General features: G+C 39.5%; 1 protein-coding gene across 2 annotated transcripts in view; it reads left to right on the top strand.

The window, feature by feature from the left end:
- The window catches only part of plpp4 (phospholipid phosphatase 4), a 69854-nt gene that overhangs the window by 39287 nt on the left and 5582 nt on the right, over positions 1 to 24985 (top strand). For both annotated transcript variants that reach the window (XM_046863326.1, XM_046863318.1), the window contains exons 3-6: positions 4980 to 5070; positions 12690 to 12753; positions 13363 to 13487; positions 23332 to 23502. In XM_046863326.1, the coding sequence (XP_046719282.1) occupies positions 4980 to 5070; positions 12690 to 12753; positions 13363 to 13487; positions 23332 to 23502 (451 nt within the window). The remainder of the gene's footprint in view (positions 1 to 4979; positions 5071 to 12689; positions 12754 to 13362; positions 13488 to 23331; positions 23503 to 24985) is intronic.

Genomic DNA, 24985 nt, shown 5'->3' on the forward strand with positions numbered 1-24985 from the left:
GTGAACTTCAGTAACAGGAAGTACTAGCATGATATTAGCGTTAAAATCCACCTGTTTACTGAGGGCGCTCTGTACAAGTTACCCATCTTTCCACCTGCTTTCTCTCTGTCCACACTCGACTACGCTCTCACCATCACGGAAACAAATAAACTAACTCAATACCGACCTGAATACAGGTTTATACGATAACCACGATAACGCCACACGCTGAGTACGAATTACATGATAAACGTGTATATATTTTATTACGCACGTAGTACTGAGGACACTGTGTGTGAATATAACGTCTGAATGAAACAAGACGCAGCGTGAACGCTCTGTGCCACGGGAAATTCCCAAAAAAAAGGTCACGTCATCCGACAAAGGTTTCAATATTACCCACAATAAAACGATTACAGCTCTCTCAGGACCACACGACATAATGCGATGTCATTTTTGCCTCGATTTAAGTCATTTGATGCTCTTTCAGGACGTCATCTGTGCGTAATCGGGTGATATTCAGGGATAGGATTTATTTTAGATCATTTCTGAAATGTCAGTGTTTTTAGTGCTCCAGAAGTTCAGATCTTTATCTGCGTTTGGATTAAATCCTAAAGTTGACATGGAATAAACTGGAAGGTTTTCTTTATAAATTTTTTTAAATATAAATATGCACAAAACTGTCCCTCAAATTAATCAGTTGATTTGTTTGTTTGTTTGTACCATTGCAACATTCAGTAATGAAATTAGTTTGCTCTTTTGCCCAAACTATAGACCTAAACGTATGAGCAATCTAAATTAAACCAGCATGACCGGGCAGATACTAAGGATGAAGAAACCACCCCTTATGAATACCTCAAAATTCAGTGAGCTCCTATTTGTTTTTTTATTTGTTAATATATCTAAACTCTATACTCTATAAATATCTATACTGTACAAGTAGGAACAGTAAAGATCTTCATTTTTCTCCTGATTGTGAGTCTGCATATTTCTAATAACTAACTTTATAGAGACCAGTTCACGCTCTTTACAACCAAATCCTGGGCTCACATCCAACAAACTGAGTGCTTGTCCACTGCTATTAATTACTATTCGCTTTTATTTATTTATTTATTTATTTACATGAGGTCAAGAATTTGGATCAGTCTGAGCTATTTACTGAAAGACCTGGTGATGGAAGAGCACGTCTAACAAACTTAGCTTTTAAAATAATTACAAAATATAATTTTGTAATTGAATGTTTAAACCATAATCATTGCTATTAAAGCTAAAAAATTAAATCAATAAAGAACATTATGACAAAAACCACTAGAACTGACTCAAAAGCAAGATTTGCCAGGACTGTGCAGGTTGCCAGATCTGATCTGCACGAAATCAAGCAGATTTAAAAGTGACGTGTCAGTAGGTATGTTAATGTGGGTGGCAGGGGGGCAGAATTTTAGGGGACACACCTGAGAGGATTGGAAACAAAGGGAGAGACCCACAAAAAATGCAAAAGGTTCATGTTAAGGTTTAGTCTGAGTTTTCATTTAACAGAGGGATAAAAAACAACATGCAACATAGCAAAAAAAAAAAAACCAGAGTTGTAATAATATGATAATGAACGACACGCAGGCGATTATAATAAACATCTAATAATAGTTCTCTAATACACTAGAAATACATCAACACTGTTTGTCACAGACAGGAAGCATAAAGGATTCTAGTGGAACTGATTATAAATTACGCGAGAATAAAATAGCACTTGATCCAACGTGTTGAAAAAATGAAAATGCTCACAAAAGAAAAACAATTATTCTGTTAATCGAATTCTTACATTTTACTTCCATTCTGTTGCTATGTAATAAAAAACATTGTAATAATTGACATGATTTATAATTAGTACATAACTGAGACACGCCGTTATAAAACCAAGGTTTTAGACTCCTGACCACAGCACTTATATGTTCTAATTAATCATGCAGTACAGAATCAGTCCCTTTTTACTGTTATAATCATCTCCACTCTTCTGAGAAGGCTTTCCACTAGATTTTGTGGTGTGGATCAATACTGGGAACTAGTGAGATGGATGTTAAGGAGGTAAGAAAGTCTGGGGGTACAATCAGTGTTCCACTTCATCCCTGAGATGTTCGGTAGTGTTGAGAAGGTCAGAACTCCGTGCAGGACACTCAGGACACCAGGTCTTCATGGAACAATGTTTGTGCCTCTTAGTTCCAGCTTGCTGTAGCTGAAGATAATTTCACATGAGTAGCCTGAGATCCCTAAAGATACCTGAGATTACTGGAGAAGGTTCCACTCAAGAACCATGAAGATGGATTGAATTAATATAATCTGGTTTAGAGCTACGCTTTGCCATGAACAGGTTTGCACTCGAGTCTCCTTCAGTGAACAGATGAACCGTAACATTGATGGAACTTTATTGAATGGACATCTGGTTCCAGAATGAAGATCGGTTCCCTTTTTATAGTCTGATTCTGCTCACGGTTTCTCCCTTATATCATCTAATATAGCTTTTTACCCTCACCCCCATCACCAAAGGCTCGTTTATTCAGGAGAAACTTATAGGGACTAATTTATGAATTTTAAATGGATATATTATTCATCTGTTGATTTCTTTAAAGCTGCTTTGTGACGATGTTTATTGCTAAACACTGTAAATAAATAACATTAAAGTGATTGGAATAATTGGTTTGGAAATGAAATTCACTCGTTCACTGCATCTTCACGAATAGATCTCGACTGTGTCTCACTGAGATTGTTATATTGAGCCGTACACAATCTCATTGGCCTTTGGCAACTTTAGTCACACATTTCGCTTTTCCCCATATGGTACTTTATTATTTTTCCAAGGCCAGTGTCTCTTTTTTCTTTTTCCTTTTATCCTCCTGTCACATGCACAATAAAGGGAATCAAGTGCATTGCGTTTACTGAGAGAAAAATCCTTCCACAACAATGCAAGCAGGAATTCAAGAAACTAGAAGATTGAAAGATTCTATACTGCGGGATTCTATAAAGAGACAAGGGTACAAGCTTGGTAATGAAAAGATGACAAGAATAAACGAGACTTTGTGAGAAATAAACTAATCCTGTTAGCCAAGAGAAGGCATGGAAGTTAACGTGACACCTCCAAGCCATCTGTGCTATTAAATTAAGATTAGTCATGTCAATTATGGTTATTGGATTTTATAAAAAAAAAAAAAATCTCCAGTATACTGCGAGTCTCTTCTTTCCAAAGCCTTCAGCCCACTACACATTCATTACAGCAGCTAAAGGTCACGCTGGTGCCGAGCAAAAAGGGAAAATAATGAACAAATCTGCAGGTTGGTAGTAATTACTCAGGCATTGGGTGGAAAAAAAAGCCTTGGTCTTCTGTTAAGTGTAAGTGGATGTGAACTGCGAGTCTGTCACTGCTGTGTAGGAGGACTGATGGCGCTACAAAACCCTCAGACCAACAACAACCCCGAATCATCATTTTCCTTTTTCATAATGAGATTTTTTTTTTTTGTTCTTTGTAAATATATGATGCACTGCTGAGAGGATCTCTGAGAACATGCATATAGAAAAACACTAATCATGAAACCTCTCAAAATCCTACCGGAATGAGTTTTTTAGTGGGAAAATCGTGTCCCAATCATAATTAGTGGATTTATTTAATGATCAGCTTTTACAGAAACCCGTCACATAATATAAAGTAACTGAGATCCACGTGCTCTAAATAGTGGTGCAAATAAAATAATGTTTTATTTCACACATAGGCAGATAAGTCCAAATCAGCAGGCGTGAGCATAAGGTCATGCAGATGTAACATGAGCAAAACAGAAGCGTGAACGTGAAATAAAACGAGATAAAACACCAGGGAAATGGGAAAAAATGAACCAGGCTGGTTGTACAGTGGTGAGCGAACTGTCACACTCAGTGGGTTAATGAGCACAAAGCAGTGTGTTCACAGAGACAGAAGTAAACAGGGAATTTAGATGATCTGTGCATGAAACAATACGTGAACACGAGGACCAGTGACAAGACATAGTGATAAGATACATTAAAACAAAAAGGGCGTGGCCACACAAACAAACAGCATGCACCGATATATTTCATTATTTATACCATTTTATATTATTCATTCATGTGTCATTATTTATTTATATAAATATTTTACACTGCTTCCTGTGCACTTCTGGTTAGATCCTAACTATATTTCATTACCGTAAAGTTGAATCGTATCTAATATGTATACTTCTCTATAATACATGCTATACATAGGTTTTAATAGATTTTTGGAATTCTGTGTTCAGCAGCTCACAAGGAGTAAGAACAAGCTTTTATTTTCAGTATTTATTATTAAAATCTGAAATGGTTATAACACATATAATGTAAAAAAGTTCAAATTATGAAATGGGATCTACACCTATGAGGGCTGCTATAGATAATACAATATATTTAACATAGGAATTTATATATCCTTATATAAAATATTATTATATAGCATTTATTATATATTACGACTCAATAGAACATTTCTTGGATTATAAGCATTCATAATGCATCATAAACATGAGCTTAAGATCATTTGATCGTACATTTATTTATTTATTTCATTGCTTTTTACCCTGTTTGAAATATAAGCTTCAGCAGATGGTTCTTAAAGAGACATTGAGTTCATGACTTTTTTTTTTTGTTTTTGGACGATATCCATAACATGAAACTTTTCAGGAGTATTTGTACCACAGCATGGATCCTTTTTTAAGATATGCAATAATCGTTCTTTTGTGTTACACTACACACACACTGCACTTTACAAATGCGACAGTAAACAAGTCTGTTGTCTATTTTTAACTGTTAAATGATTGGGTTTTTATCTGCTTTCTTGATTTGTGTTGAGAATTACTACATTAATCATACAATGTAAATATGTTTATAATTAATAGAATGCACACAAACTCTACAACATGTTCAGCAATGGATTCTCATGGAATGATTGCTCTTTGCGTTTCCTCCTGCAGGCAATTTCGTTCCTCACGCCGCTGGCTGTGATCTTTGTGGTGAAGATCATACGACGAACAGATAAGACCGAAATCAAAGAGGCATGCTTGGGTAAGTCCAGGAGAAAGATCTTTTCTACCACTGATGGTTTTCTTTGGAACTGGTGAACTAGTAATGTTTATATGTTCCTTTGCTGAGAACCAAAAGCTTTTTGACCTTGGCTCTCCACTGTTACGCTCTTCTTTATAAAACACTTGAGGAGGTGAAGTAACTCACAGCATGATGGTGCTTATTGAGTTTTATTATTATAACTATTTTCATGATGGTAAGATGTGACCTCTACATTATATGGACAAAACGATGTGGACACCTGAGTGTAAGATTAGTTTGTACTTTTCCATAGATTCCTTTTTGCTGTTATAATAAGCTGCACTCTTCTGGGAAGATTTCACATTCATCACAAACAGGTGTTCAAAAGGTTTAAAGCTCTTTAGCAGGAGATCTTCATGGAGCTGGCTTTGTGCACAGGAGTTTGTAGGTTTTGTATGTGAATGTGGTATTATGAATGGAGGCTACATGGACCAGTCAGCGCGATAGAGAGGATGAGGAGCTTTTTACGCTACCCAATAGAGTGATGACTTTAAATTGGTAATCAAATAGAACAAGTCCACTGATGGTCATCTATTAAGTCTGAGAGCTGCAGTTATTTTTGGATTTGTCCAGCGGTTTGTAGGAATTTAACAGGAGCCAAGACATGCTCTCGACATTTCATTTGTCACATGATTGCCTTCACATTAAAGGTCAAACGGCGAATCGGTTTTGGTGATTAATCAGCACAGATAGTTTATTGCTGGATCTCCAAAAATCCATACCTATAGTTTTTTTCCGATTACAAGAGCGGCCTCTAGAGGTGAATCAGTGACACCACATGCTGTTTGTTTTTACATGTGAGACTGCGTGCTGCACGGAGAGCATTATATTATATTTATGAATTATAATTGACTAATTGTATAATTATAATTAATTAATATATCCATATTTATTTCATTTAGCACATTTTAATGGTTTAGTACTTTTTATTTGACATTTTATTGTTGTAATAAAGATCAGGACTATTTTACATGGACTGTTATGTTCGTTTTTTATCCAGTTTCCATTTAAAAAACTATTAATCGGGTTTTCGGCAGATACGATCCAACCCAAGCTATCGATATTGGTAAAATCAGTCAACCTCTAATTCACATTATAGAATTTTAATCACTCGTGTGAATGAATCAAATTAAAGATCATTGGAAGATTCATTGATGTGGAAATGACTTTGAAAGCAGTGACACCTGCACATATACAACATGCATTTATTAAGTCATTAATACGTCTCCCAGAGTTCGATCTTTCTGTCATCTTCATGCTCGTTACTCTGGCGGCGCGGCAGTAGCTCGCAGTAGCTCGCAGCGGCCTCTCCGGATCCAAAAATGGTGCTTTCACCATATTTAGCCCGACCTTCCACAATACATGGACACCAGAGTCAGCTGTGTTCATGTGTACGACCACCAGACACTGCTACGGTACAGGCATCATGCAACCAACAATCTGCATGATGATCTTATCAACAACCTTCGCGACCTCGGCTTGCTGCGACCTCGGCCACATAGACCAGGCCCCAGCCCTCGGTGTTACCTGATGCCGGTGGCCGGAGAGGAGACCTCAGCGCTGTTCGAGGAAGCGGAAGCGCGGCAAACGGGCGGGTGTCCGTGCTAGGCTAAATGCTAACCCTAGCCGGCCGGCTCTCCCGTCCATTTTTCTTTCAAACGTCTGCTCCCTGGATAATAAACTGGACTACATCCGACTCCAGCAAACCACACGGCGAGAGTTTAGAGACTGTTGCGTCTTTGTTTTCACGGAGACGTGGCTCAGCGACAGAGTTCCGGACGCCGCCATCCAGCTAGACGCGCTAACCGTGTTTCGAGCCGACAGAAACACAGCTCTGTGCGGTAAGACTCGCGGTGGTGGCGTGTGTTTATATCAACACGGAATGGTGTAAGAACTCTGTGCTTGTTTCATGTTACTGCTCATCGCTAGTGGAGTTTGTGACTGTTAGATGCAGACCTTTTTATTTACCACGGGAATTCACCACTGTTTACATCGTCGGAGTGTACATTCCTCCCAGTGCTAATGCTAAGGAGGCACTGAGTGAACTCTACGGCGCTATTAGCGACCTGCAGAATGCTCACCCCGACGGATTGTTTATTATCGCCGGAGATTTCAACCATGCGAATCTCAAGACTGTGCTTCCTAAACTCCATCAGCATGTGGACTTTGCAACGAGAGGAGCGAACACGCTGGATCTTGTTTACACAAACATCCCGGCGCGTATCGTGCGGAGCCCCGCCCCCATCTCGGATACTCAGACCACTGCTCTGTTATGTTGATTCCAGCATACAGACCGCTCATCAGACGCTCTAAACCGGTTCTGAAACAGGTGAAAACCTGGCCAGAAGGAGCTACTTCTGCTCTTCAGGACTGTTTTGAGTGCACTGACTGGGACATGTTTAGAGAGGCTGCAACCTACGGCGATTCCATCAACTTGGAAGAGTACACATCATCAGTGACCTGCTACATCAGCAAGTGCGTTGACGATGTGACCATCTCCAAGTCCATCACTACACGCTCCAATCAGAAGCCGTGGATGACTGCAAATGTGCGTGCGCTGTTGAAACAAAGAGACTCTGCCTTCAGAACAGGGGACAAGGCGGCCTTAAAACAGCAAGGGCCAAACTGTCTCGTGCTATCAGAGAGGCAAAGCGCGCTGCGAAGAAAATCCACGACCACTTCCAGGACAGTGGAGACACTCGGCGCATGTGGCAGGGCATCCAGGTGATCACGAATTACAAGACCACATCACCTGCTTGTGACCGTGACGCCTCCCTCCCAGATGCGCTGAGCGACTTCTCGCCCGGTTTGAGGTACAGAACAACGTGGTGGCGAGGAAGACCATCCCTCCTCCCACTGACCAGGTGCTCTGTCTAACCACAGCTGAAGTGAGGAAAACTCTATGCAGAGTTAACCCACGGAAGGCTGCTGGACCTGACAACATTCCTGGCAGGGTGCTCAGAGAATGTGCAGAACAACTAGCAGATGTCTTCACTGACATCTTCAACATCTCCCTGAGCAGTAACGTTGTTCCCACGTGCCTCAAGACAACGACTATCGTTCCTGTGCCAAAGAAATCGACTGTCTCCTGCCTCAATGACTATCGTCCCGTCGCGCTCACTCCCATCGTGATGAAGTGCTTGAGAGGCTTGTCATGAGGCACATCAAGACACAGCTTCCACCCTCCCTGGACCCAATGCAGTTTGCGTATCGTCCAAACCGTTCCACGGACGATGCCATCTCCACAACCCTTCATCTGGCCCTCACCCACCTGGATAACAAGGACTCATATGTACGAATGCTGTTCATTGATTTCAGCTCAGCATTCAACACAATCATTCCTCAGCACCTGATCGAGAAGCTGAACCTTCTGGGCCTGAACACCTCTCTCTGCAACTGGATCCTGGATTTCCTGACTGGGAGACCTCAGGCAGTCCGGATCGGGAACAGCATCTCCAGCACCACCACACTGAGCACTGGAGCCCCTCAAGGCTGTGTGCTCAGTCCACTGCTGTTCACTCTGCTGACTCACGACTGTGCACCAACGCACAGCTCAAATCATATCATCAAGTTCGCTGATGACACGACCGTGGTGGGTCTAATCAGCAGGAACGATGAGTCAGCATATAGAGAAGAGGTGAAACGGTTAACTGCCTGGTGTGGAGCAAACAACCTGTCTCTGAACGTGGACAAAACGAAAGAGATGGTTGTGGACTTCAGGAGAGCTCAGGCGACCAATCTCCACTGATTATCGATGGATCCTCTGTGGAGATCGTCAAGAGCACCAAATTCCTTGGTGTTCATCTGGCGGACAACCTCACCTGGTCACTTAACACCAGCTCCATCACCAAGAAAGCCCAGCAGCGTCTCTACTTCCTGAGAAGGCTGAGGAAAGCCCACCTCCTCCCCATCCTGTCCATGTTCTACAGAGGGACCATTGAGAGCATTCTGAGCAGCTGCATCACTGCCTGGTTTGGGAATTGCACCGTCTCGGATCGCAAGACCCTACAGAGGATAGTGAGGACAGCTGAGAAGATCATCGGAGTCTCTCTCCCCTCTATCATGGACATTTACACCACACACTGCATCCGCAAAGCACACAGCATTGTGGACGATCACACACACCCGTCACACACATACTTCACCCTCCTACCATCAGGAAAACGGTTCCGAAGCATTCGGGCCGTCACAACAAGACTGTGTAACAGTTTCTTCCACAAGCCATCAGGCTTCTCAACACACAGAACTGAACAGAACTCACACACACTCACACACACTCACTTACACACGCACACACACACACACACTCACTGTGTGTTACTGTTACTGAACTGAACTGTACAACCTGGACTAAACACATTCATCACTCATCTCGATCCACTCCATCACCATTTATATATTTATTATTATTTATACTATATTCAGTACAATGTTTATATTCAGTACAATGTTTACATGCTGTTTTTGCACCTTTTATACTACAGTATAATGTTTACATGCTGTCTTTGCACCTCCTTGCTGCTGTTTTTGCACTACATTGCTCTTTCTGTTTGTATTTTCTCCTGGGTATAGTTTTTACATTCACCTCACACAGTACTGTATATGTAAGTATACAGTAGGTTTACTAGTCGGCGCTATACTTGGTTTTTGTCTTTTGTCTTGTCTTGTGTTGTCTGTCTGCACTCTGTCTGTCTGTACTGTTCTTTTGTTTGCACTGTTTGCACCAGGCTGCACTCGATGCACTTTATGTTGTTGTGTTGTTTTTGTGTAGCACCAGGGTTCCGGAGGAACGTTGTTTCGTTTTTACTGTGTACTGTGTACCACTGTGTATAGTAAAAATGACAATAAAAGCCACTTGACTTGACTTGACTTGACTTTAAGAAACCAGACACTTCACAGCAGCGTAGCTTTAAGGCTTTTGTTTAAATTCCATTAAAAAAAAGGGAATGCGATATTTTTTGGGCTCCGTCCCGTATGCTGTTTGATTTACTTTGTTTGTACCAAAGCTCATAGGAGCCTGAAGCACGACAGAAACCATTAGGAGAGAAAGCTGAACGCAAATCCAATTAAACCGAGCCATAGAAGAACAAAACTATGGTTTAGTGTCTCAGAGATTAAAATCTTATTCAGTGTTAAATATTACAATTATAGAGTCAGAAAAGCATAAAAACACATTCTACTAGAGCAGCAGAGCAGCAGCAGAGCAGCAGAGCAGCAGCAGAGCAGCAGCAGAGCAGCAGCAGAGCAGCAGCAGAGCAGCAGCAGAGCAGCAGCAGAGCAGCAGCAGAGCAGCAGCAGAGCAGCAGCGCAGCAGCAGAGCAGCAGCAGGCAGCAGCAGAGCAGCAGCAGGCAGCAGGCGGCAGCAGCAGGCAGCAGGCGGCAGCAGGCAGCAGGCAGCAGGCAGGCGGCAGCGGAGCAGCAGGCAGCGGCAGCAGGCAGCAGGCGCGGCAGCAGGCAGCAGGCGGCAGCAGGCAGCAGGCAGCAGCGGCAGCAGGCGGCAGCAGCAGCAGCAGGCAGCAGCAGCAGGCAGCAGAGCAGCAGGCAGCAGCGGCAGCAGGCAGCAGGCAGCAGGCGGCAGCAGGCAGCAGCGGGCAGCGGCAGGCAGCAGGCAGCGGCAGGCAGCAGGCAGCAGCAGGCAGCAGGCAGCAGCAGGCAGCAGGCGGCAGCAGGCAGCAGGCAGCAGCAGAGCAGCAGGCGGCAGCAGCAGCAGAGCAGCAGCAGCAGCAGCAGCAGCAGCAGCAGCAGCAGAGCAGCAGCAGAGCAGCAGCAGAGCAGCAGCAGAGCAGCAGCAGAGCAGCAGAGCAGCAGAGCAGCAGAGCAGCAGAGCAGCAGAGCAGCAGCAGAGCAGCAGCAGAGCTGAACTATTTGTGGTGGTGAAGTCAGGATGGTGAAGTGGCAGCATGATAATAGGGGTGAAGTTGTTCGGTCTGGAATGTGAGTTGTACGCCATCTTTATAACAACCTGCTGTTGGGTTTTTTCAGTATTATAATATCTCAGGGTTAAAGTGTGTTCGAGTGATGGTGTTGTAGCGATGCAGAGTCCTGAGAGGGAGTTATTAATAGTGCATAAGCTTACTAGTGATAAAAATAAATCTGTACAGAATTTACATACAGAAAAAAACAGTAAAGCACAAGAATATGGTTCTGATGAGCTCATTTCATCCGTATCGCTCCTCCTTCTCAAGAGCATCCACATGGTTGCAAAATTTCAGGAATTTTCAAGACTGCAAACTTTCCATTGGAATTAACAGGAATTTCTGGGAATAAACTGGGAATTTACACAAATGCAGGTTACCTTCAATGTGGTATCATACAGGATCATTTGAGTTAAAACAACCAGAGTGAATTTCTACCTGCACATTCAACAATCACATGCACACACACACACACACACACACACACACACACACACACACACACACAACTGTGGAAGTTAATAAATATTATACAATTTTATAATAAATAAGACTCAGTTAAACTGCAGGGTTTGATGCATCTCTTTTTGAGCAATTATACACAAGTTCTGTTGTTACGCAGAGCAAAAAGCTGATGTAAACATGATGAGGAAAATCACAACAGCCTTACAAACATGGCTTTCATGATGTTGCGTGAAATTAAGTGCCTGCTCATACCTGCATGGCGCCAATGTGAAAAACGAGTGGCGTGCTGAGGGGAGAAAGGAGATGATTTGTATTGCACAGGAGTTTTTAAAAAAAGGAAATTGAAGAATAACAACAGTAAAAACAATATGGAGTTGCTTCTTTTGAAATATAAAAAAAGAGAAAGAACTGATACTGAAAAAATGGGTGAGCAAAAATAAGTACACCCTTCTAATTCTAATGTAGGGAGCTGAGAACAAATGAATTCCCTCAATCGCAAAAAACCAGAAAGATGAAAAATCTCATCAAAACAATGTAAAAAGTAAATATTCTTTATTATTTAAAAAAAATGTGCTTCTACCTGTTGTTTTCTATCTGGATTCTGAATCATGGTATAGTCCATTATGGAGGGTGGGACCATCTAGTGGAACATCTTCCCGGAGAAGTGGAGCTCATTATAACAGCAAATATGGACTGATGTGGATGTCCAAAAAAATGTCTTATAATCAGGTGTCTACAAACTTTTCTCTATTCAATGCAATTAACAGTGAAAACAATACTTAGAAATGCACTGAACTGGTTTGATTGTGGATTCACACTCACTTCTGGATCAGTACCGGAATCCAGATGTGACACTGAACAAAGCAAAGCAGAATTTTAACCCAGAAGTCATGATTCCAATAACAGCATGCGATAAATATTTGTCCTGTACAGAGCGTTTAACAGTAATCATAATCACAAAGCAGAAAAAAAGCAGCCAGGATTAGAAAAGGCAAGAAAACGTTCCTGAGACGTCGTGAAGAAGAAAACGTGCGATAAAAATAACACGTAAACTACGTATAAACCTGGAGGCTGATTTGCTAACGGAGGACAAATGCGTCTTTCACGCAAACATAAGAAGTCGCCTGTTCGATGTCTCTCGTTTGTTTTATTGTTGTATTTATTTTATGTGTAAAATCTAATCTGTGTTCTATTCCACAGCGGTGTCTCTGTCGTTAGCGCTGAACGGCGTCTTCACAAACACCGTTAAGTTGATAGTCGGCAGGTAAAACACGCTTTGTATTTCTGCTCGCATCAGCATTTATGGATTTCATTGTGTTTTAGTTTTGAGTTTTTGAGGATATTATGGACTTCACAGTTATAGAAATGTTGACGTTTATTTTTAAACACATCAATTACTAGTAAATACTTTACATTGAGGGTGTTTGGCAGCTGCTCCTCTAACAGATCGACTTACATGTATGTTATTTGTACAGCTGTGCAGTTTAGTGTTAAGGGCCTTACTCAGGGGCCCATCAGTGGGTGTTGGGATTTAAACTCACAACCTTATGATTTCAATTCTTTAACCTTTGCCTATGAATGTCAGAAGAGATACGTTTTTGTGTGTCTATTGTTTTTCTTTATTTACTTATTTGAATGATTGGTATTTGTAACGAAGCCCAAGTCCAAAATGTTTGATTTCACTGCCGCAATTAATCATTTAATAATTTTGTCTGTTCACTGCAGCACATCTTTCTGTAGTTCACTAGTTTAGAGAAGTAAACATCGTTAAATAAACAGATTTTTATTTATTTATTTGTATAAAATCCATCTAATTAAATAGATTTCATTGCAAAACCCTGAATGGTTGTTAATGCTTATTTTTACGTTTTAGGCCAAGACCAGATTATTTCCACCGCTGCTTCCCAGACGGTCAGGTGAACGCGAAAATGCTGTGCACAGGAGAACCGGGTCTGGTGTCGGAGGGCCGAAAGAGTTTTCCCAGCAGCCACTCCTCCTGTAAGTGGAATATCTCTATTGAACACCTTGGAGACTGTATTGTGCTGATCCACGCTGCATTTATTCCTCCTCAGTTGCCTCCGGGGTCCAAATATTTTCTTAGCCCCCGACTTTCCCGTCCAGTCAGTAACTGAAGTAAATGAAGTCGTTTGAGCTTTGAAAAGATGTTTTGAAGTTCAGCATAGCAAGAGATTGATTTCATAGCAAATTACGATCCTGGATGAGCAGCACACCGAGAAGCCCGATGCCCAATAAAGTCCACTTTCGTGTATAATTCGGTGAAAAGGAGTAAATTTCCACAGCTTTTACTGCAGCTGAATATTTGAAAAGAAAAAAGGGAATGTTTGGGAAAAGCTGGATTTATAGGATGCGAGATACCAAACAGGAACTTATTTCTTTATTGCTATACGGCATTAACATTTTTCTTGGATAAATTTCCATGCAATATTTTTTGCAGTGATTTTTTTCCTCTGGTGTTATGCATGAACTAACCTTTGCACCAGAGGTAAGAAAAAATGACTAGAACGTTCCTTATTGAGAACCACATCAAAAACCTCACGTCTTTTTAAACCATGTCACGTCATGGCTGCAACTTTTCCATGAAGTTCTCCACAATCGATATGAACAGAATTCCTTGCAGTATGTGTACATTTATACCTGCTTTTCGAACATCTCATTCCCTCAATTTGTTGATTATAACTTTCACCATCTACATTATTGCACTATTTTGGAAAGCTCATGGATGCAATAGTCCTCTCTCTAAATGAATATAAATAGACGCTGCATTTAAAGTAAAAATCTGCAAATGATGGCTTATGTACACAATCCAGGAAGTGAAGCCACGATGCAGAAACATCACAGAAGGTTACTCGTGCATCAAATAATCCAGACTGCTTTTATACCCACTAAAGAGAAGAAACAGTTGAGCAGGCACAGGTCAAGACACATAGTCGTGCTTAATACGAGCACATACAGAGGTTTTCAAAGATTTATAAACATCATACAGCATCAGGATTAATGCAGTTTTGTGACTTTACTCTAAAGCACACGCCACTTTTACTCCACATCTCCCATTGGCTGATATAATGCTTATACACTGTACAGCAGCAGGTCTATAACACATTACTGTATTTAGACAATATTTTGGATTGATCATGTGCTTCCAGAAGGTCAGTCAGTGTCTCTGCAGGCAATCCTGCAACCTACATGTCTGAGTCAAGTGGCACAGAATTCCATATTTTATCAGATTTTTTGATTTTCTCTGTATGTTGTATTGCAGTTTACATCATATGTCAAAATAAAAAAGCGATAAAAAAAAGTCTGAGGTTGTTGTTTAAGCAGTATTAGCATTTGGAGAAAAGTTGGCCATTTCCTGGTTTCTACAAGGAACATTAGACGAGTAATCATTCTTTCTGCCAAGTATCTAGAGGGTGGAATATGCATTACGGAAGCACTGGAAGCTAAATAAAAATGTAATAAAATAAAGTTCCTGTTAGCATGCAGATGCCATCTGTAGCCACAGGTTTAAAAAAAAAAAAAAAAAAAAGAACTACACCAGTGCCAAAGCATAAATGATGACAAATTTGTTCTTTGAATTATGAACAACTGCTTTCTTTGTGTTGAGAAAATAAGAATTTGTCAGCTGATGAAGTCGTTTCTTTTTTCATCACCCACTTCAGCAGTAATAAGTGAGATTTTTTTCCTCTGAAATACCTTTTATTCCAGAATACATGTTTTTTTTTCTTCTACTTGTCTTGAAGATGTTTCTTTTCATTTATTCTTCAATTTTTTTCTTTTCTTTTCTCTTTCTCTAAATTACGACCCAAATATCAATAAATGAAAGAATAAATAAATAAATAATTAAGAACATGCATTAATAAAATAATTTACAAATTTACTAAAAAAATGCATAAACGCATAAATAAATAAATAAATAAATAAATAAATAAAAAGAAAAGAGAAATACAGACATTAGCAAATAAATAAATGTGAACGTAGAGAAATAAATAAAAGCTGGTGTAAATAAACAGAGATTCATGTGCAAAATAAATAAATAAATAAATAAATAAATAAATGTAGAGTGTAAATATGTAGAATTTCCTAAATTAAATTGAATGTATAACTAAAAGCTTATTAATTATTAGAAATATGCTCTTAAACTGTATTATTTTGTTTGTTGGTTGATTTTATTTCTGCATTTATTTGTTAATTTGTTCATTTATTTATTAGGTTGTTTATAATTGACACATTTTTAATCCTGTGTGATTGATTAAAAGGTACTGAAGGAAATGTAGGTGTTAGACATTAAGATGTTGTACACCTTCTCTTCCTCCTCCTCCTCCTCCTCCTCCTCCTCCTTTTCCTCTTCAGCGCCTGTCAGGGAAAATAGAATGCGTTATCTGAATATTATCATCATTTCTGAACTTCCCTCATGAATGCAGCGGCAGCAGCAGGAGGAGGATCTGTGAGATGTGTGTGTAAGCACCAGGTGGGCTTTGCGGAATGAAAATTGCCTGTATATTATTAATGCGTGCATCAGCACTTTGAAATAAAATGCATTCGTAGCTTGTCTAAACTTTTTCAACCTTCAAATCTTTTCCCAGCTTCGGGTCAAACAAATAAACGACTTCACACAAATGAGATGCAAAAGTCACCATTGTGATACAAACCGTGATCTCCTACAAACTCCAACAGATCTCTAGAAGTCCAGCGTTATTTCTCTGCTCATTTGATATTCCCTTTATTTTCTTCCTGTCGTGATATTGACAGAAATATCCAGAGAGAAATCTCATGACCTGATATTTTAAATTAGTGAACACACTCTCAGTACTCAGTATCAGTATTTTACTTCTTGTTTAAATGATGATGATGATGATGATGATGATTGCAGACTGGGCATCCGGTCATCCAGAAACCCTCCAACATGCTTTAATTCATTATAGGATCTCCAACAAACAGCAGTAATTTTTCTCAGTATCAGTATCTGTCGTCATAATCACTTTTCTCGTCTCCTCTTCAAAAAAAAAACCTTTGACAGGTGTGTGTTTGTTTACACACATATGCATAATTAGCTGAACCTGTTGAAATGATGTTTTCTAAAATATTAATGTGCCGAATGTTAATTTGGAAAATCGCAATACACAATAAATAACAGTTTTATTCAGCAATCAGGTTTAACATTATAACATTATAACACTGAGTGGTGAAGTGAAGAACTGATGATCTCTTCATCATGGCACCTGTTAGTGGGTGGATTTATTTTATTATTCAGTAAGTAAACAGTTTGTGCAGAAAAGTTGATGTTTGAAGCAGAAAAATTGACGTAAGGATTTGAGCGAATTTGACAAATTGTGACGTCTAGACGTCTGGGTCAGATCGTCTCCAAAACTGCAGCTCTTGTGGGATGTTCCTGGTCTGCAGTGGTGAGTATCAAACAGAAGTGCTCCAAGGAAGGAACAGTGGTGAACCGGCGTCCGAGGATTATTAATGCACGTGTGGAGCGAAGGCTGGTCCGTGTGGTTCTGATCCAACAGACGAGCTCCTGTAGCTCAAACTGCTGAAGAAGTTTATGCTGATGCTCGATGGGTCGCGACTGATTTAGCAGCAAAAGAGGACCAACACAATATTAGGCAGGTGGTCGGTGTGTATATATATATATATATATGTGTGTGTGTGTGTATATATAATAATTTTTTTTCATGGCCTGTTACTGAGTCATGGTTGTTCGGGATCCCTAAAGTGTTTACAGCCAAAACCTGAATGAATGTTTTGGATGATCATCTGCTTTATTTTGTCAAAGTAGAAGAAAGTAGTCGGGCAATGGAACATGTTCTTTGGCTAAAGAGTCTTTTCCTTTTTAATTGCCCATATGGTTTTTAAGTTTCTTTAAAAAATGTGTTTGCAGACAATATTTTAATGATCCAGATAAAAGTGTCTGGGGGGGGAAAAAAAACAACGAATCAATCTGAAGTGCTTGAGTCAGAATTTTCACATTTAATGTACACATGATGGTGCAGTTTCAGACGTTTCTGTTTTCCCCCTGCTATCTCAGATTTCACAAATCATGTAATATAAATAAATGCAAAAACAGATAGAATACTGTTCATGATGATTAGGGTTGAGATTTACATGTTTGAAGTTTGGCCAGGAATGAGACGAGCGAGCTGTTCTTCAGGAGAGTTCAACTCTTCATTAGAGCATCTCATAAAAGTCACAGAGTTCCATTAAAAGGGCAGTTGACTTGGGGTCTGGTCATAAATACATTTTTTTTGGTTGTATCTGCCAGGAGGTTAGTGAGTTGGTTGGAGAGCTTTCAGTGAGATGATGAGGCGATCAAGCATACAGTACAAAAATCAATATTCATCACTGATCATCTGTCTCAGAGACTAAAAGAACCATCAAATATAATAATAAAAATAATATAATATAGATGTGTGTTCTGAGATTTATTTACAAATGTCTCCACTTGTACACATCATTACTGTAGGAGACTCGATCTGGGTGTGAGGGTGCAATAATTTCCTGTTTTGCAGAAATTCGTTGTATTTGTGTGTTTGAGCTCAGAATGTGTTTTATTCTTTATTAAGGGTTAAACAATGTTCATGTATTTTGATCTGTAGAGTACCAATACTTCTAAAGAGCACAGTAAATCTATTAACTCTTAAAGGATATTTAATTGTGAAAGATTCTGTAACATTCAGTTTTATAGAATTGCTTGTCCTTTCTTGTTGTGATATAATTTAAACAGTAATAACGTCACCCCAAAAAACAGAAAAGTAGAGTCCTGGATGTGGAAAAGAAGCAGGATGTGGATCAGATAGACATTACACCAGAGAGGCACAGACCAGGACCCACGAGACACAGAGAGCCCCTGGTGACTTTAGGTTTGGCCCACCATGCCACGTATGAGAAGAGGATAAAAGAAAATTAAAGGTCATTGGCACAGATCTTTTTTGTTTTATTTGAAAGCTGCAAAAACCTCTGTGAGCCTGAACCTGTCAATAAATCAGCTGCAGCCCAGTTAAAAAAACGAACAAAACCTTGTCAAAAATAAAGAGCAGCTTCAAGTCTCTCATTAAAGGTCACTAATATTACAAGTGTATTACATATAGATTAGAATATCTCAATATTAGACATTGGACTCTTTTGTACTATAAATGGAAATGGAATGATGTTTTCATTGTACTATAAGTTTCAATGAACTAGAGAACAATTAATTATTAATTCCAATAAATGAATTCAATTATCAGTTTATAATATAATCCAGTTTAAACAATGCAGTATTTACTTTTGAAATAATATTAATTATCAGGCCACAGGGTCTCAATCAAGTTCACATATACACATGTATTTATATTAGGAGGGTGAAACAGACATGGCATCTGTCTGTCTGTCTGTCTGTCTGTCTGTCTGTCTGTCTGTCTGTCTGTCTGTCTGTCTGTCTATCTGTCTATCTATACTAAATATTTAGATGTTAGTCTTAGTGCTGACTTCATTTTCTGCTCAGCTTTTGCTTTTATTTGCTTTTTTTTTTTTTAGAGCTGTTAATCTGCATTTGACACTTGGACAATATTTATGAAAAGTATGTCAAAGTGGATATTAACAGTGTAAAAGATTGAGGCTCTTATCACAAAATGTAAACCGTTTCTCTGGAAATTAACAAACTTCAACTAGATTCATTATTTATTAATGATTGGATTTTTTAAATACGTCTGTGCAATACTTAAAAAAACAAGAAAAAAACCCATCTATTATGTAGTTCTGTACTCCTTTATTATGTGCAGCTCATTTTTTAAAGTTAAAATTGTAATATGTTTCTGCTCATGAGCACAAATCCCAAAACTCAATAACAAAACTAAACTTTTATGACTTCTTTTTGTAAAGACACTCGGAGAATCACTGCTTTATCTGAAATGGACAAATGATTTTTTGAGCTCTCAATGAGACGTCTGCAGGTGTCTACAGGTAGTCTGGCTCACTCACTCTTCATGAGTCAGGTTTGAAGGACTGCCTTCTGTTTCAGCTCTTTCTATAGATGATGGATAGGATTCAGATTAGGGTTTATAGAAGGACAGAATAATCCGGTGTTTTTTTCTTAGCCATTCTCAGGTGCTTTTAACTGTATGTTTTGTCTCCTTATTCTGTCCGAGGATCCACGAGCTGCGACTGAGACTGAGCTTCCTGATACTGGGCAGAAGGTTTCACTACAAAATAGCTTGTTAGGCCTGAGATTTCTTTGTTCCCTGCACAGATTCATGGTACACGGCAAAACAATTCTCCATGTTTTACACTAAAGATCCTTTCAAATTCTTTTAAAGCTTCATTTTTGCATCTATGAACATACAGCTGATGCGCCTTGCTGAAGAAATGCTCCAGTTTTAACTCATTTGAACACAAAGAGCATTCTTCCACAACCATTGCTGGTCAATATGCATTTCAGCAAATTCAAAAGAAAACATCTATAATTCTTGTCTTTTCTAGACGCACCAACAAACACGTCTGTATCTGTTTAAAGAAAACCGGTAAAACCAATCGAAATGTGTCTTGAAGCCGCTGCTCAGTCACACCGTATGCTTCAGTTTCATCAAATACGACTCCTGAAATTACACTCGTCTACACTCGTCTTCTCTCCAGTGGGTTTTATTTTCTCCGTTTTGTTCTTCGCAACACAACAGTCACTGTCGCAGACGCTCTCGTTATACACTGAATTGTCCCTCACTTGAACACAGTTATGAGCCTCGTTTCTTGGTTGTATTATTTCTGCGGTATTGCCTGTGCTCTTGAAGAGCGTTAATTATTCCGGATGTCTTTATCAGTGAGACGGTGGAAAGGGAACTGAGGGGGGAAGCGTTTTACAAAATAGAACCATATTTTCTTTTCTACACTGTTGTTCCGAGTGTGTGTGTGTGTGTGTGTACGTGTGGAAGGATGAGACTCGAACACTCTTAACTAAAGTCTTATTAAAATACGAATATCAGAACATTCCTATACGGCACTGAGCTAATCCTAAATAATCCTAATTATTGGCATTTTTTTTCATGTCTCTGCTCCCTGCCTGTCACTGGTTAATTGCCCTATTGTTCATTACTGGCTCGAATGTACTTTTTGCATCATTTTATCTTCAATTTCCTCATTTATATCCCTGTGTGTCGCAGTTTCTGCGTGACATTATCAGATCACTCCCGTACGCAAAATCCATTTCACATCAAACATTGCAGCCTTTGAAAACATGGCCGCCCTGGACTCCAACTCCCATCATGCACCTGCCTGTTCACATCACAATTCTGAGTCTTTTCCTTGTACTATTTCTCTACTTCTGCATTTGCATCCGTCCAGCATTCATTACATGACAGACGTCTTATTTCCTTGATTTTAGCTCGTTTTTTCGGGTTCGTGATGGTGGATTCTTTCTCTGTGCCTAAATAAAGCGAATGCTTTTCTCAAGTAATTGCACAGACCTGCATGTTACAAAGTGCACCCAAGCTGTTGTTTATTTCATTACTCAGTACACGCGATGCTACCAGGAGACAGGCTTGGGCAGGAAAGATAATATTTCTTCTTGCTCGATTGAGAAATAATATTCTCACTCTGGAATTTGTAAGATCTCACATGTATTAAAAGTCACCAATTTTTTATTTTTTTTTCAACGACTATTTATAGACCTAAATTGTGAAAAATTGCCAGGATGAAAGACCATTTCAGTCGTTCATCTTAATACAATCTTCGTAAATGTCCTGTAATTATACAGTGGTGGGGAAGAGGACAAAATGCACTACCTTCAAAATCTATTATTATTATTATTATTACTTTATGAATGTATAAAACTGTCTGGATAAATAACACAGCCGCATGCTTTTGGGGATTCAGTAGCTTATGTTTGTTGGCCTAGCGAGTTCAGGTTCATACACATTGAACCTTAGACATCTCTTGAACATCCAGTTTAACAGAGTTTTCATACGGTAGAAATTCTGGCCTGCTGTGAGAAATGTGATATCTCCATAGGATCCATTGTACATCTGCCTCCACTGTCTCAGACATTGCTGCTTAGTGTAGAGTCTCAGCAAAGTTATTTTGATGTTCAATTTGGAGCCAAGGTTGAATTCTTTCACACATACTGTTTTTTAATTAGATTTCAGTCTTAAAGTGTGTTCAACATAATTTACCCTTAAAAAACAAAAAAAATTAAAACATCGAAAAAAGAGCCATTACCTTCTCCAGCGCTGTAATACATTTGTATAATTTGATATTTTTCCCTTTTAAAATATGTGGCACCATGTAAAGTTTATTATTACACAAATAATGCATTACGTCCCGTCCGTTCCACCGCCAAGTGCTTTTACTAGTGGAGATAATTGATCTATCCAGGCCTCTCCATTAGACCTGAGTGGCTCCAGTTATTTACAGATATTTGCAGAACCAAAAAAGGACAAGCATAATTATACTTCATACATATTTATAGCGATTAAAGAATTCCTGCAGAACATAAACAGCAGGCTAATGAGAGCACCGGGTCATTAAACCGGAATGTGATTTGCTCAGGCGAGGTTAGAGGAGCAGGGAAGTGGAGCTTCTATACAATGGCTTTTTAATCTGTGCGTTTTTCTGGAAGACGACGAGACAAAAGAAATTGGTGCAGCTGTAAGCATTTTCATACAAGTTCTATATCTTGGTTTTTTTTTTTAGCTTTTAGATGCTTTGTATTGGTTCCGACCCGACAACCTGAAAAAAACTAATCGTCTTCTGAATATCAACGAGTTTCTGAAAAAGTGCGTGCTGCGATTGAAAGTGTGACGTGCCACAGGAAACTCGTTCTGAGCGTCAGATTTTGAGCTGTGGGACGTGTCAAACCTTTAAAAAGGGAGCAGGACAGAAAACCACAGTATGAACACACCACAACTCTAAACACAGACAAATGTGTTGGCACCCTGGGAAAATAATTGGATTGTAGCCTAAGTGTTTTCTCTCAAATTTGCTGAAACACACATTGCTTCTGTGTCTTATGGACAGATCAGACAAAACTGGAGTTTCTTTTTTTTTGCACGGCTCATTAGCTGAATGTTTACAGACATAAAAAATGAAGCTTTGAAAGAGAAGACGAGAATTGATCTGCTGTGTCTGAAACAGGGAGCCATGAATCTGTGAAGAACACAATGAAATCTCAAGACAATCAATCCTTTCTGGAGTAAAACGTTCTGCATCAGAGAGCTCTATTAAAACTGATCTTAAAAAAAAAAAAAAAGAAACAATCCTGAATTGGCCCTTCTATGAGCCCTGATATGAATCATGCAACATCTAGGAGATGAAACATGCTGTCTGGAGGAGGCGACCTTCAGACCTGAGTGGTTCTGCTGCAGTTTGCATATGAAGAGTGGACCAGGCTGCCAGTAGACAGGTGGAGGAGTCTCACACTCATATGCTGGAACTTTTCCAGCACCAGATTTTTAATTTGGGATCAAAAACGAGAGTTCATCTTTCCTGATCTTCTGAAGCAAAATGCTGTAAAAGTACATGAGCAAGAATCTTGGGAAATCTATGCTTTAATTTTTTTTATCTTTTTCGGGGTGCAGCATGTTCATGTGTGAAGAAGTTTTTAAAAACTTTTTTTTATCAGTTTTTGTTATTTTGGGTTCATATTTCAAAGTCTAATTGTTGGAGGAACATGAGGAATATTTAGAGAAGGAAACCAAAAGTAAAATCTTTTTACTCAGAAATGGAAAAGGTTCATCATCTGGCCAGGGCTCTTTATCTCTTGGTGTTTTTTTCTGTTAACTTTTAACCTCATTTTGTCTGTTTCTCTGTAAACGCTCTCTCTCTCTCTCTCTCTCTCTCTCTCTCTCTCTCACAGTTGCTTTCTCTGGCCTGGGCTTCACCTCCTTCTACTTAGCAGGGAAGCTGCACTGTTTCACTGAGAATGGGCGTGGACGCAGCTGGCGCCTCTGTGCCATGATCCTGCCTCTCTACAGCGCAATGATGATCGCTCTGTCCCGCACCTGTGACTACAAACATCACTGGCAAGGTACGACCCTGAACAGCACAAGATGACACATCATTATTAGTTTCTACTAACAGGTGAAGTCAAGGAGTTTAACGCAGTATGACTACATCTCAAACATCTATATTCCGATTAAAGCTCTTTATTACGGTTTATTTTGTAATAATTATGTATAAACCTGAACAGTAGAAAACACTGATGAAACAATCAGAAGTGGCCATGCAGCACTCTTAACAGTTCCTCAACCTCAGCTACATCACTTATTTATAATTGGTCCAGATTTATGATCTGGATTGTTTTAAGGTAATGCTTTTTGTCTGCAACAAATCTAGCTAGGTTCTAGCTAGTCGTGTAAACCGGACATCTATCTGGTTAGATTTCAATACTCATCCTCATCAACTTCTTCAAACCCAATGGGTCTCGCACATGCAGCTGCATGGATGAGTAGTGAAATGTTTCGATCGAATCAGACAGCAGTTGATGTGACTCAACCTCCAGATAACTGCACCTGGATGACTGAGAATCTTCACAGACACTGACCAGGCTGCTACTTAGGAGAAACAATGTTAACGAACATTGTTTTTCTTTTGTTTAACGAGTGTCAGATGTGAGAGCTTGGTCAATGTCCACATGTCTGTATGTTGGGTTCTTTTCAGAGGACAGTAAATCTGTACTGCTTTACAATCTGTAAATCTTAAAAGTTACATTTCTACAGTATTGTCCCTTGAGAAGATTCTCAAATGGTTGCTGAAATTTGAGGTGTGCACTCTCACCATTTTTTTTTACTTATGATGTTGCAATACAGCTAAATTTGAATAAAAATTTCATGTGGCAGGTAAACGTAGCATATTATGCTCCTCTCTTTACTCCTGAACTGACGCTCGTCCACACCCCCGCAGCTGCATGCATATACATAATATATTTTTCATGGTCGTTCTGAATAATGCATCTGCTGTGGCTGTAGTGTGCTGATGTTAATGTTCATTTCATGCAAATAAAAAAGAACAATACAAATATTCCAGATTTCAGGGACATGGTGCTGAAAAATTCATTGTTCTGCAGGCTGCTTCGTCCTGATCAGGGTTGTGGTGGATTGTTTCTTTCTAATGCTTCCCTCCGTTCTCAGATAAACCTGTTCATAATGAAGCCATATTTCCCACATTGTTTTTATAGGTAACATCTGTTTGGTAGTGAATTTTGTTTTCCTGCATTACGCCCAACCACCTACACGCATGAAATATCAGCTCAATGTTCAGACCACAAGGATTCTTTTTCTGCAGTCTGATTGTTCCATAATCAGGAAGGGTTTGTTTTATTCTTCTTTCGATGCCATGCCAGTGTCAGTGACTATTCTTTTGGCAGGATCATGTTAAGATGAGATCAGGAACATCAGGACGTCAAAACAGGAGGTGGGTAGAGGTGACCTACCATAGCTGACGTTCATCATGTTCTTCTCCATGACACCTTCACTTAACTATTTCAATTCTTTTAAGATGTTTTTTTTCCA

The sequence above is a fragment of the Silurus meridionalis genome, chromosome 2 (genome assembly GCF_014805685.1).
Source record: "Silurus meridionalis isolate SWU-2019-XX chromosome 2, ASM1480568v1, whole genome shotgun sequence".
Lineage (NCBI taxonomy): Eukaryota > Metazoa > Chordata > Actinopteri > Siluriformes > Siluridae > Silurus > Silurus meridionalis.